The 14,830-nt window shown below is 42.3% G+C and overlaps 1 protein-coding gene across 1 annotated transcript in view; it reads right to left on the reverse strand.

Moving 5' to 3' along the window:
- Positions 1-12,487, reverse strand: part of KLF13 (KLF transcription factor 13) — a 32,935-nt gene extending 20,448 nt beyond the window's left edge. Inside the window, exon 1 of the mRNA XM_059858171.1 lies at positions 11,499-12,487. Coding sequence (XP_059714154.1) covers positions 11,499-12,039 — 541 coding nt within the window. The 5' untranslated portion in view covers positions 12,040-12,487. The remainder of the gene's footprint in view (positions 1-11,498) is intronic.
- Between the last annotated feature and the right edge of the window lie 2,343 nt (positions 12,488-14,830).

A 14,830-nucleotide genomic window follows, 5' to 3' on the forward strand; every position in this document is an offset into this window, starting at 1 on the left:
CCTGACTTATCTTTGAGGGATTGAGATGATCCAATTATTGCTGTTGCAGCTTGAGAGAGCCAAATGGGACAGCTTATTATTCCTCCCAAAAGATGTGATGCACAAAGTACTTTGAACTTGATTTTCAGCCAATTTGTTGGAACTTGTTTCTACTTTCTTTTTAGAATTAGTTTTTAGAGCTCAATTTTAGAATTTGTGAATAATGGACAAGTAAGAGAAAAACTTGGTTTTAGAAAAAAATGATTCATCATTACACTGCACAAAAGCAGGTATGTGTTTAGCATTTTTTCCAGAACAGAAATACCTCAGCACTGTAAAGTTGTGTACACCATGCTGTTTGCATGCTCATCAAGGTGTCTTTTAGAATTAGAAGAGTCAAGCACAAGACTGACCTAGGAACTTAGGACTCTTTTTGTAAATTCAAAAAATTAGATACTAAAAAATCCAAAGGTGGTCTGATTTCCAAGTGAGAAACATGTGTGCAGTGAAAGTTACTGTTGCTCTTAATGTGTTAGTCTGTGAAACCACAACATATATACTCAAATGAAAAAAGTACCAGCACAGTCACTTCTTCGTAAAGGGAATACCACAGACCTTACATGGCACAGATGAGAATGCTACAGCCTCCTTAGAGCTATTTGATTGAGGAAACAGTTATGTGATAATTTGGATTTCTCTGCAAATGAGACTGGAACTCAGTTCCTCCACAACATTCAAAGACAAAAAACTATCAAGCACACCAATCACACAATCTTGTTTTTACTGTAGGAAATTTTTGTGTAAACATCTAAGAAAGCAATTTGCATGCCAGCACCAGAAAAATGTAGCTTATACCGAATGAGTTTGAGTCTCTTGCAAACAACAGTGGTCATATCCAAGTGACAGTGTATTTTATAATCTTTCCAAGGATACTCTACACACAGAACCAGAGTTGGCTCTTGGAAAGAAGCTTTAAGCAAACATTTGGACAGAAGTTCAGCAGAGGTATGGAATGTTTTTCCAAAGTAATTAGTTTGTAATTCACCTGCAAATGCTAACCTTAGGATCACAAGCTGATGACATAACCTCAGAAAGTATAGCTGCTTTTTAAAGAATTCATTACAAAAGCAAAGCACCAGCCAGATAACATTCTCTCAGAACGTTTTTGTAACTTATATTCTTGATGACAAAAAAAAAAAAAAAAATTAGTAATTTTTGCCTTAAAAACAAAAATTAATCTAGTGATTTGTACAATCAGTGGGGAGTAGTGTATTGCATGTAGAAATTAAATTATGTTCCTGTAAACAATCTGTGTTCACCAGTCAGGATTCTTTTTTTCACTGAGAGGTTTGGTGTTAGACTGAGAGGAGGGAAGAACTCAAATCCTTATGAATCTATCAAACATGGTGAAAAGGAGAGCTAGGATTTTTTCATGCTACAGAGTCCTAAAACTTCAAGGAATTAACAGCAGCCTATTAAACAATCTCATTTGAAATTATAGTGGAGTGAAAAGGAAGTATCAAGCAAAAGACATAGGGTAAAACAGCAGATTATCACAGAGGTGATTTTGTTTTGATAAGGTCAGTGATATTGTTTTCTCCAGAGGCCATACTGCTCAGAAAAATCACATTCAGAAATGCAGATAAAACAGACGAGTTCCACATGACTTTTCACCAGTAAGCAGTGTTAGCAAAAAGTCTCTAAAATGTGTAGCCCTTCACCATGCAGGCCCTTATGGTATGAGTTGGGTGAGAGTTTATCCTTGGAGAGGAAAGCTATATTTGCTTAGTCCACATTGCTTACTGGAAACATCAGGCAATTACAAATACTGCAGTAGGGTAAGAAGCAGAATCACAAAATGTTCTGTTCTTTTTGTTGTCTTTTTTTTTTTTTTTTTTTTTTAAGAACACCCCTTTGGGGACTGACTGAAACTTTTCTTAGAAGATACTGGTCCTGAACATCTGTACTTTGACAAGCAGTGTTTAAAAGCTGTTTCTCATTACACTTTTGTCTCTGCAGTATATAGTTAGAGCTTTGTAAATTTTCACTTTAGTATAAGGTATCTGACAGTCATGTTCCTAAACACATTTCATCTGCACGTCCCAGTTATAGAAGTCTGGGACAAGGTTCATGGTAAAACATTTGCACCAGCTGTTGTATAATATTTGCTTACATCAGTGAGCACAGCAAAGATAACATTGTAATCTGCCCAGCCACTTCATCCTCTGAAAGTAACCAATGACACATTTTAATTAAAATGGCTCCCCAGGAGTTACACTGCTACATTTGCACTCCAAGCTCCAACAGATGTTGGCTTAAATCATATCTGATTTGGTCACTGAGGTAGTGCCCTTGATGATATTATCCTGCAGACTGAAAGGAGATGCCAACACAACAAAACTCACTCAAGCCGAAGGAAAATGTGGAAAACTGGTGTAAATCTTTCAGCATGGTAATTACCTCGATCTCGTGTGGTATCTAAACTCGTTTGCAGGTGAAATGTTAAGAAAGCTGTGGAGTACCTGAAGGAATGATGAGTAACATTGTTCCCACAACTTTTGGCTAAGCTCCTCGTAAGGTTACTGTTTCAGATCCCCCACAAACTCTGGCTGTCGTTTGAAAACTTACCTTAGCAACAGCGCAAGGGATTCTGCAGAGCGGGGAAGAGCTGGAGGTTTTGGGCACAGGGAGAATTCTCCCTCCAGGTTCCACTATTTGAGCAACGCTGAATTAATCTAGCAGGTTGCAACAGCCCTATTCCCCTTTCAAAGTCTGAGCAGCACATGGAGGAGCAGCAGAATCAGAGTCAGGGTTCACTAAAAGTTATATTTAACTGCGCAAACCCACTTTTATGTGTATCATTAATGCCATGCTATATATATGCACATTATATTTGCAGGTGGTGCTTTAGGAAGAGGTTTCTTTCCGAATGAAACACAAGATTCTGGGTTTAAAAAACCCCATGTGTGTTTCCTTGTTAGGGACACTGAGAGTTGTTTTTTTTAAGACACATGGTAGGTGATTAGCTAGCGATAGTCTTACCTCATATCATACAGCTTGAAGTAAAACTGATTCTATTAAATTCATACCTAGCATCAACTAAAATTAGTAATCAGTAATTAGAATTACTTTATCCCATGATCAAATTCTACATGATACATTTCTTAGAGATCTGTTTATGCCGGTAACATGTAGGGTACCTCCTACCTATATAGGGGTACCTATAAATTCCAAAGCATTTGCTTTTCTGGTCGCTCATATATTGGCTCATACATGTCTATTAAGCTAGAATTTGGTTCCAAACATTGCCAGTCTGAGTAATTCTTAAATGCTAGTGAGAAGAATTCAGTAGTTTTCAGTGATGAAAGCTGGGGGAAATGGAAGGTGTAAATATGGTACATCTTTGCATAAGGGGAAATACATATCAATGAGAATCCTGTCTGAAAGTAATCTTCTGGTGTATCTAAGAAATTCAGTTTTGTTTTGGTCATGTTAGGAGAATTTAGAAGACATATTTACAAATAAATCCTGAATTTATTACACAGTCAGGCTAAACATTCTATTGGCACTTCTTATATAGACATATACAGCAAATGGAAGTTTCCATTGACTTTGAGGGGCTTTCAGTGCTCTGAAAGTGTAAGAAAGCTGTGCACAGTTCACATAGGGCTTGGAAAATATATCAATCACCAGAACAATCCAAAACTGCCATGGCCCTCATGTATTAATGCTTGTCTGCAGTCCTTCTGCTGCCATTTAAAAGAAATTGCAAATTCAGTAAGCCCCTACATATAAATAACAAAAATTACTCCATGGTTCTGTGAGGTTTTAGCAGCATCTCTGTTCTATTTGTTATAGCAGAATAAGGCCTAAATTACTAAATTAGGAACATAGGAAAGCACTATATTCAACTGGGAGGTTTGCAAGAATGTAAAATAGTCTTAAAGTCCCAGTCTACTATGTAAATTTGTACCAATGTAATTTCATTTATTTACCCTGAAAATGCGAAATAAATATTTCCCTGATCTATTTACAAACAGCTCATAATTTCGCCAAAAAATTTGCAGGAACCATCTGAAAATTGTACAAATCTTTCTCAGCTGCCACCATTCTAGGTTCCTGTAGTGGAAATACTGACGGCTGTTTACTTTAAAAAGCTCAATACATCATTTCTGGCTGCTGTACCTCACCTGATCTTACTCTGGAAGAGTTAGCATTTCTGCTGCTCTCCTTTACCAGCTTTAAAAGCTACTGTTGAAGCTAGTAAGGACATAACTAGCATGCCCATTCTGCTTGGGTATTTATTGTCAAGGGATATTCTAGCTAGCTGCAGGACCGAGGCAGATGGAAAGACGCAAAACGTACAGCAGCAACAGCGTTCTTTCATATGATTTTTTCAAGGTCCTCTGTTCCAAAAACTCATATAACTTATAACCAAGTAACAGAGAGTGGTCTGGTAGAAATATAGTGTGCAATAAATCTAAGCTTATTGGTCCATTGACTGTAACATCAGCAGATACCCAGTCACCAGTATTTTGCCTATATTTCCTGAGAGCACTACAAAAGGACTGTAAGTGATTACAGCAAATCTTTTCCTTGCACTAGAGGTCATTTCAGGATATGCTTACTTTAATACCATTTGACTTGTGCCAAGTTCTTGGTTAGTAAATGCTTTTTATGTTTAGGCTGCAAAAAAGCTTCTGAGGTCGTTTTTCTACAAGTAACCACAACGGTGGCACTCTGAACTTTTAAAATTTTTCTTTTATATTAAGTGGAGGCCCTGTAAGATCTGCTGAATCTGCAAGACCTGAAAAATACAGGATATGTGTGTCTGACTTTAGTGCCTGCACTTAAATAACCCACATTGTCTAGCTATTGTTAAACTGAACACAGCAAGATAAGGATCTCACTGCCCATGCAAATCTATCTCATAAAAGCCAAGTGGGTAACAAAGGGAAAAACATATACCTATAGAAATTCTACAGAAAGGACCCTTCAAAAGTTGTGCTGCATTTGAACAGCAGAGTAGTTTTTTGGCTCTGTCAGCACCAACTTCCAGACAGCTGATCCAAGATTGGAAGGGGATGGGGGGAAGTTGGAACATGCTTAACTTAAAAAACAGAACTAGAAACCACATGTCCAATATAAACAAGTTCCAGGTTTCTGGTCTTGGACGTGCCATAAGCATGTTCAGCCAGACAATAACACAATGGAACAGTTGTTTTAAATGGTAAAGGTGCCTTCTTTTCAGATGGAATCCAATTGTGAGTTTGTTTCATAAGGAATTCCAGTTTACCAGAAGGTTTGTTTATGCAAAACTTCTGTCACATACACTTTCCAGTGTCTTGCAGAGAAATGCTGCTGCAGGAAAGTCTTCAGCAGATCATTCTGAACACTCTTATCCATAGGGCTGTGATTAATTTCTTATACAAACACAGCAATCAATTGCAACTGTCCATTCATTAAAAATCTTGCTTGCCAGTTTACTCCCAACTATGCAAGACCTAGGTCTTGCCACTGAGAAGGAAAGTCCTACTCCCACTGTCTAGGATGAGGAAAACAACTGGAGGGTCATCCATCTTCACTATTTCCAACAGTAATAGGTTTTGTTACACTGGATCTATGTCCTAGTTCCATGCTAAAAGAAAAATTATTTGTGGAAAGAGAAGTCTGTGATGTTTCTGATTTTTCATTAGACACATAGTTGTAACAATGGTAAGTACAGTTTTATTTTAAATGCTTTTTACCTACAATACCGAATTCTGTTGTTACCAGAAACTTCATTTCTGTGTCTTCTGCATAATTAATATCTCCACAAAGACTGGGGAGAAAGAGGGGAGAAAGCAAATAAAGGGAAACCTTTCACAGAGAAACCTGTATAACCATCAGGAGAGGCAGTTCCCCCTAATAGCTAATATGAATCAAGTGTGTGGTAAATATAGATGTCATCCAGCTGGATTCTCCATGCAACTGATTTAGCCCTAACTCTTTTGCAGCTGAATTAACTGGATCTTATTATTCAGTCTTGAAGTGGCCACGTAAAAGGAGTGAGTAGGAATTTTTCTGCTTTTCTTCCTGGCTTCAGGTCCTTTTGAAACATGTTTTAAAATTTGCTCACTCTTTAAGAAGTTTATGCCTTGTGTGTATTTCAAAGACTTTTACATTAAGAAACTTATAGCATATATATTTTTTTGTTCTCTTCAATGAACACAGATTGTTTGATCCAGGTTTAAAATCAATACTTTTAAATTAGAATTTTAGTCTTGAGAATTGCATTGTAGGGGAAGGACTCAGGACTTTGAGGGAAGTTGTTCTATGTTTTCTACTGACTTATTTTTATATGTTGAAATTTTCTTAGAGGAAGTAAGAAAGGAGTTGCAGAGCTCTTTCAGAGGAAACACAAACAATGCTTTGAAAATCTATATTGTTTTTAAAAATATAGGCTTATTAAAAGAGTTAAGATTATCAGTTTTCAAAAAAAAAAAAAAAAAAAGTAGCAGGCTGCTGAAGATGTTAACACTTAGGCTGATATTTGAATCTGTCCAGAAGCCACCATTTGGGCCCATCTCAGAAAAAAAAACTTACAGAAAATGTTTTGATGCACTCAGCAAAGTGAGGAGGTGGAAGGCACTTTAAAGACACAGCAGCCTAGATGTACCTTGCAGCTTTTGGATAATCTGGGTGTATGCTAATGAGATTGAAGGAAGCATTCAGAGCCTATAAGTTGTTTCTAACTTTTAACACAAGGAATCAAACCCAGGAGGCCCAACATGCAGAGGGACAAATTCATTTAGTCAGTCCTTTTGCCTTTGGGAAATCTGTGTTGGGGAAAGGCCTTTTCAATTTCCTCTGGCATCCTGTCCAGAGGGAGTGCAGCTCCCCGTAAGTCCCGTTATGCAGAGCAGCCAAACTGGCAGCTCAGGAGGAAGGATTGAAGCACCAGCACCACTCATTTCATGCTGCTGTAGACAAGAGCTGTCTGCAGTCCTCCTCTGCACTGCTCTTGAGTGGCACAGAAGGCCCTATGTTGGGTTTCTTCTCTTGTAATCTTTTCCTGCAAAGCCTTCAGTCTTCACCAACACTGCCTACCTGCTATACACATACATATATGTGCCTTCAAGAGTCACTGTGTGCCTAGAGACAGGTTAAAAGAAACCTCACCCAGGTCTAGTCCATGGGTTTTTATTTAACTAGCTAGGTTTCTGGTAATTGGCAGGTGCTAAAATGGAAGATAAAGTTTATTTTTATGATAGAAAAACTCGCTTCTTACATTGGTTAATTGCTTTCTACATAGAGGGATGGCATCTTTATTCAGAACTTAAGGGAAGCTGTGCTTTACTGTTTTGTTTTGAATTAACATAGTGTGAGCAAATGAAACTTACTAGAACTGAAAGTGAAATCCAAACCCCTATTTAAAAGGGATAATTTGTACTTTACATAAAGGCCTCTTTACCAGCCTGAACACAGACCATATACTCCTCCTGTTTGTCCAGCCTAATTGTTATGCTCTTGTCACAGCAAGGTCTGACTGCTTTATTCTCAGATTGTTTTCAAATACCAATTACTAAGACTCCAGCCTGAGACTGGTGCCCAGTTCTCCTTAACTTCTGCTAATTTGTGCAGACTCATTTAATTCTGATGACAGACTAAAAAGCTATTTCTGTGTTATGATGTGCTGCTTAGTGCTTAGAACTAGTAAGTTTAGAAGGATGGTTTAAAGGAGTTAAATGAAGGTTTATTTTGTGCTTTCTCTGCACTCCTGATGGTGATGGTGTGCTAATGGAGATGGCTAAAATCTTGAGAGGTCACAATGATTTGGTGGGGAGCTGCAATACATAGGATTCTTGTGATTGGCTCAAAATGCCATTGTTCTTTGCATACATAGAGATGTATAAATATGTAATATAATGCAATAAGCTGGGACTCTCTACAGCCTCTCAGAACACCGTGGTCCTGGACAAGGCTCTAAGGTTGTAGCCTGTACTGTCTCCCTTCTACCACTGGTGCACCAAGAGACTAACTGGCTTCCAGTAACTCCAGAAAATGTCCAGACCTTTCTGCTGAAAGTCTGCTTAGATTAAGGGGAATTCTGTTATGTGAATTATTTATCTGATTTTTGTAAGTCCTTCGTATTCAGGAGTTTTCTCAGTGGAGAGGATTTTTAAAATCCATGCATCAGTGAAGCCTTTTTTTATCAGTGGGGTCAGTATAGCTTAGGATGAATGGGGTTACTGCCTCTGTGGACCACAACAGAGCTTCAGAGGTCCACAGGAAAGTATTTGGACTTGACAACTACCCACTGACACTAAATATAACCTTCTGGTAAACATTAAAACTTCAAGGGCTTTGTGGCTGATGATCATGTTGAACTCCAGGACATTCAGTGAGAGACTAGAGTGGAAAACATAAACATGAAAAGAAACATAGGGGGATGGGAACTTTGAAAGCTGATGGAGAGAACAGAGAAGATTTTTGGTGATTTTTTTTATTTTTTTTTTTGCCTGGTTCAAGGGTTTCCAGTGTAATAAAGCTGAAGTATTCATAAGGCTGAGACAGGTTAACCAGTAATATACCAAAAAAGCACATAAGAAACTGTGGATTGCTCCAGCACATTTTGTCCTAATAGGAGTACTAAAAAATACTGCACACTGAGTAAGAGCATCTGACAAGATGCACACTGACAAGAGCATCTGGACAAAAACCAGATGCTCTTGTCATTTCCATCTTGGTATTTCTGCTAGAAATAGGAGAATTAGCATCCTCTGCACTATGGTTTTTACTTCATGTATTTAAACTCTGATATCTGGCTATAATTACCAGAAGGATTTCGCACAGAGCACCAAACAGCTGGAAAATAGTACCAGCTCTCAGTCCCTATCAATGTGGGCTGGATTTGATACAATAGTACTTGGAAGGCTCTGTATCTCTTTGACATAAGCTCAAGGATCTGGTCTATCCTTCTTCAAAACATGAAGACCAAAACCTTTACTTTTTCAGCAAAGTAGCAGACAAGGACAAGCAAGTTTCTAGAGCAGATCATAAACTGTTCTTTTCAAGTATCTCTTGCATGATCATCAGTTATCTTCTAGCCTGCAGCGCTGTCCTCAGCCTTCAGGTCACCCCTAAATACCAGCTCATCTAGTCTTACAGCACATGGAAGAAGCTCTGCTCCATAGCAGAAGTTTTGACCACTCTTAGCAAACGTGGTTGGGACTTAGTTGGATAGGTGTTTAAAGCAGCTTCCATGTGTACCTGGGGCACTTTCACCACTGCTCTGTAAGGTGGATAGCCATCACCCTATCTATGTGACAGCTGGGCAGACTGATGTGTTACTTGACTAGTTCGGGATGAATAGAAAGCAGAGAAGACCCAAAGCCCTCACTCTAAAGCAGTAAGCGTTTGTAAGAACAATCATTTACCAGTGCTGGAAGCGATCACTTTCTCTGTTAGCTTAACTCTTATTGTCTTACAAACTTTTTTCAAGGCTGTGACAATTTCTTTTAAAGATAGAAAAAAATGCAAACAAAGAAAATATTCTGCAAGGAGAGTAAGAGGCATTTAAGCCTGTTTAAAACTCAATCCAAACGGAGACAGACCTGTTGCCAGTGAGGAGGGAAACTTGGCAGCTTTGCTTAAAGCTTCCCACACAGACACTGGAGACGAAAGAAAACAAAGAAGCTGTAGTCCCCGAGGGTCCTGCCACTCCCTGGGCAAAAACAGTCCCTTCCCTGCTTTTCCTTTAGCTCTCAGACACACACGTGCTCTCTTAGTGCCATTAGCTACAGCAATAACCAATTGAGCCCTACGGTTCTGGAAAAAATACAGGAAATGAAGAGTTAAAAAAAAAAAAAAGGAAAAAGAGAAAAAAAGAGAGAACTTGGAGGCGAGCCAGCGTCCCCGAATGACTCCACTCTGCCGGCAGCCTGGAGCGACACTCCCCGCCGGCCCTGCCCTCCCTCCTCTCCCCGCAGGGCGGGCACGCCAAGCCCTCCTCTCTTTATCGGGGGCTGGAGTTCCCCTTCTTGGTCTCTGGTTGGTTTGGAAACCCAGAAACGTTGCTAAATTTATCTTTCCCTTTCAGGACAATGGCAAATGCCAGCAATAAGAATGCAAAAGAACTGAAAATTAATGGAGACAATTCCCTGCAAGCCAAGTGGAAACACCTTTTCTGTATAACTCCCAAGGCGGCAAAAAGCCGTTACACAGTGCAAAGCAGGACAGGCTGCCTGGGGTGCCAGGAACACGCTGTTCCTTTGGCTGTGTGCCACAGGGAATTGTCCATCCATATGCTCAAATTTGATGGGGCTTTCTTCTCTCCCACAGAGAGCAAAGCATACCGTCAAATTAGACTGGCTCTTACTTTATCTCAGGAAGGCAACAGGAAAAGCTGAAGGCACACTGAAAGTAAGGCCAGCATGGGTGAGGCTAACACCTCAGAGCTAAAACTGCTCAGGAGTTATGTCATGTTTAATTCTGAGGATCTCTTTCTTACTGCTCTTTTTAAGAGAACTGACCATACATCTTAGTAAACTAATTTGCCATCTGAAATTACTCAGTGGAACATCTTGCACAAGTCTGCTCCAGTCGGTGTGGTGCCTCGACACATGTGCTATGATTGGTGCCTTCAGCAGAGGCTGGACTCCTCAATTTTTGGTGTCCCCTTTCTGACTGGAAGCCATCCTGTTTCCCAGCACCAGGCAGAGGCGTGAGGTGTGGCAAGTCACGGGGCCTATTTCAAGATGGTCCTCCTAATACTTTCAGTGCAACTTTCTCAAGGCTTGCAAGACTTCCACTTTTTCTGTGGGTGTGTCCCATAAATTACAGTAGCAACAAAAGAGCGCTCAGCCTTCACCAAGAAGTAAGCACTGAACACCGATGAGTATAAGTTACTGGTTGCATTCAAATGTTTTTTTCTTTTGAATTTGTTTCTAGCCAGCTGCCAAAAGCGTTTTAGACACTGCCCATATCCCCCTCTCTCCTCACTCATGGTGTCTCCTTATGACTCGTGTTCAGCCTCTCATCTACCTTCTGCTTACTCTAGCTTTCACAAAGTGTCTGCTGAAAAAAGAAACAGATACACAGCCATGTAGGTGCCTCTAGAACATTTAATTTAAAAATATCAAGAGTACCAATACCTGCATGGGGAGTGATAAGCTGGTATAAAGAGAGGGACTGGAGCAGGGAAAATGGGGAGGTAAGAAGTATTGGAAAGGGAAGTAGAAGACACACAGAACAAAAAGGCCAGCAGCTAAAAATTACAGCTTGGTACAATCCACACAGGTGACCCGCATGCCATTCCCTATGACATTAATAAAAAAGGGCAACATTAGCTTTGAATCTATGCCCGGTAAGGGTTTATTCCCAGACGGGTTTTTTTTGTTGTTGCTGTTTGGTTTTCCCGAGCTTGAGTTCCGAGAGGTGAAACCATAACAGTGGCCAAATAAAAGTTTGTTTGGTTTTGTTTTTCATTTTAATTACCAAGCTGTAACAAATAAATCTCTGGCTGGATTGCAACTAACCTGTATGGGTCCTTAGATGAGCTTTAAGATGGGAAGATTTGCCATAAACTTTTTCACACCCCACATAGTGGCATTTGTGCTTTTTCTGGGGTGATCCAGGGTCAGTCCAGCTTCTTATGCGTTTGTTCTTTTGTCTGGGGCTTGGCTCAGTTACTGCAGCCAGGCTAGTAGGTGTGGCTGCTCTTTCTCCTTCGCTCTTACCAGCTGAAGACAGACTTTCTTCCCCAAACTCCTTAGGAGCAATAGAAATGTGTATTTGTTCTGTTATATCAAGCGTCTCTGTTTTTTCCGTCCTTAGAGCAGGTGAGTTTGGGACATGCTGGTTCAGATCTGCTAAAATGCTAGCTACCACAAGTAATGATGATCCATTGTCTTTCCCGGTTTCTCTGACTTCCCGTCTATCTTCTCCATTGGATGAAGGAAGTATTGCTGCATCAGGTTGGGGATCAGGCTCCCCTTTGGGACTATGGATAACAGCACGACTTGACATAGAAACAAGGCACTCTGCTGCAAAATGATCCACATATGCTGCTGTTGCCATTTTTCATAAGTTTAAAAAGAAATCCAAACAGACGAAGACAAAAAAAAAAAAAAAAGAAAAAAAAAACCAACACAACAGTGCTCTTTCCCTTTTTAAAAAGATTACACAAGCAGACTTTTCCCTCCCTTATTTCTTAGGATCGGTTTGTAGGAGTAAAGGCTGATATCGCAGCCATCAAACCCACACTTTGTTCGTGACGATCACACCCAGCTTGTCACTAAATCGAAAAAGCGTTGGCGGTCCAATGGAAGAGAAAAAGAACAGCAGATAGATCCTGGCACTGGCAGCTTGTTGCTCGGAGCATGGATTAGTGCCGTTTTCTCAAGAAGGCAATGAGCTGGCGATGCGGTCTCGCAGCCCTCCCATCGCGCTGTGACAGCGGACCCGGCGCTCCCCGTTATCGCTGCCCGGAGCCGCCCGGACCCCGCGGGGCGTGGCCTGGGGAACATCTGGGCCTGACGTCAGCGCGGGGCCGCAGCCCGCGCCAGCAGGTGGGCGGCGCGCGCGGGGGGCAGCGCCCGCCGACGGGAGGAGGCGCGCGATTGGCTGGCGGCGCGCGCGGCCGGCACCCTCCGCCCCCGCCGCGGCCGCAGCGCGCAGGGCGGCGCGCGCGGACCCCTCCGCCGGCCCCGGGCGCGGCCGGGGAGCTCCCGCGCCTTTGGCTGCCTCCCGTGCGCTCTCTGACGGAGGCGAGCGATTCGGTAACGCCCGTGTTAGTGCTGCACTGCGAGGGACAGTTTAACAGGCGCTGAACTTGACAAGATGAAAACGTGGTGAAGTTGGAACTGGTACAAGTGACAGGAAGGAGCGAGGCTGCACGGTTTGGTCCGCAGCTCCACAGATGGAGCCGCGTGTGGATTTTAATGGGTTGTGACAGGTTTAACCAACTGCCAGGGAACACTTGGAATCACCTTCCTATCACAACTATAGCACTCTGCAGCCTCGGAATTATTTCAATTATTTTAAATTATTTACTTTAAAAGTACAAACGCAAATAACTTGGGTTTCATTATTATTCTCTGCTTGTAAAAAATACAGCTCGGCCAGTTTTATAGAGATTAATGCCTGAATCAAGGAGTTGTTTGTGTAACTTACTGAGTAAAAGTAAAGAAATGCATCTGAATGGAGATCTGAAAGCACTTGTGACACCTATTAGCTTTTGCTGGAACATGTTTCTCCAGAGTAATTCCTATGAAATTCATATCTTTAGTAAAGACTTTTTTTCTTTTTTTTCCTCTGAAGCAGAGATGATCAGGGCTTTGGAAGCCCTTCTTTCTAGAGGAAAAGTTTTGTGAAGTTTGAGGCAGGGTGAGTGGAAGTGAACACCTGTTCCAGGAACCCAGATAGTTTTGGTGTTAGGTTGAGCAAGAAGTTGGTTTCATACATGTGAAAATACAACATTCAGGACTAAAGTCTGCTTATGCTACCACTGTGCTTTGTGAAAAAATGGAATTTATGTTCCCATGCAGCACTGCCCCTCAGAGCCAGGTTCATGGGGTAACCAGCCACAGTCCTCCCATTCCTGCTCAGAACAGAGTAGCCTGTGGTGCTCTCTCTGTAGCAAAGACAGAAATAAGGTACACCCAGTGCAGGAGGATGTGGTTTAATGCTGAATCGAGACAGAACATTTTGATGCAACCATACTCTACTACACCATTTGTTCTGAGCAGATTTACAGGAAATGTTAACAAATTTCCAAATAAAAAGGTTGCATTTGGGACTTACCTGTTAGATGAAAAAGGAATTCAGTGGAAAACATCTTTAAAAGAAATATTAGTTGTGCTCAAGCTCAACCTCCTTCTTGAGAGAGAAGAATTGCTTAAGCAGACCTACCTGGTAGTTCTTCAGTAGTAGATTCAGAGAAGAAATCCGGCAGCTCTTTCAGCTTGACATGAAACAGGGGCCATTTTCAGGGAAATGAGGAAAGGGCAATACTTAGGCACAAGTTCTCAGTCTTAACTCTGGGATCAAGGACAATGAACAGAAAATGTTCTGTAAAAGGGAGATCTGGGCTGTTCTGGTTGCCAAACACCAGCGGGCTGTGATGGGGGGTTCTAGAGGCTCCCTGCTATTCTCTGTGCCCTCAGCCCACACAACCTCCTCAGCGCCGCTGGGCCCCTCTCCTACCACCTCTCCTCGACGCTCTCTCACCCCGTCAGGCGCTGTTCTGGTCGAGATCTTTCCGGCTGTGTAGCAGTGGCTTCCTCGGGATCGCAGGGGCCGGTGTGGCCAGTTCCCGGCCGGGCAGAGGCGCTGCCACAGCTGTCAGGGAGCTCGCAGACCTCGGGAATTCCCACCCTCAGCGCGGCCCTCACCGCCTGCCCGCCGTGAGGGGAGAGCCCCTCGGCAGAGACGAGAGCTGTGATTGGCTGTTCCGGCCCCCTCGGGGCGGGCCGGCCAGTGTGGAAGGCCCTAATATGGCGCGCGAGGCAGCCCTCAGGCAGGCGCTAGTACGGACGGCGTCGGTCGTGGTGTCCCCATGGCCGGGGCTCTGTGCGGGACAATCCGCTGTTGTTCGTGTTTGGTGTTCATGGCGTGGGCAGGCAGGACACGGCTCACCCCCTTCCTGGCTCCTCCAGCCAGCGGAAAGCGGCGCAGCGTCGTTTGCACAGCCGGGCCCGATGGCATAGGCGGCTGTGAGCGGGCAATGGCTGGTACAGCTGGTGGCCGGGAGAGGAGCGGGCTTTGTTTTTCAGATGATGTGTTGGGTTCAAGCCTTGTCCTGATAGCAGCTGCTGTTGTCTAGGAGTGCCTTTGAAGTAAAACCGGCGGCCGTACCAGGTTCCCCATG

Source organism: Haemorhous mexicanus, chromosome 13, assembly GCF_027477595.1.
Source record: "Haemorhous mexicanus isolate bHaeMex1 chromosome 13, bHaeMex1.pri, whole genome shotgun sequence".
NCBI lineage: Eukaryota > Metazoa > Chordata > Aves > Passeriformes > Fringillidae > Haemorhous > Haemorhous mexicanus.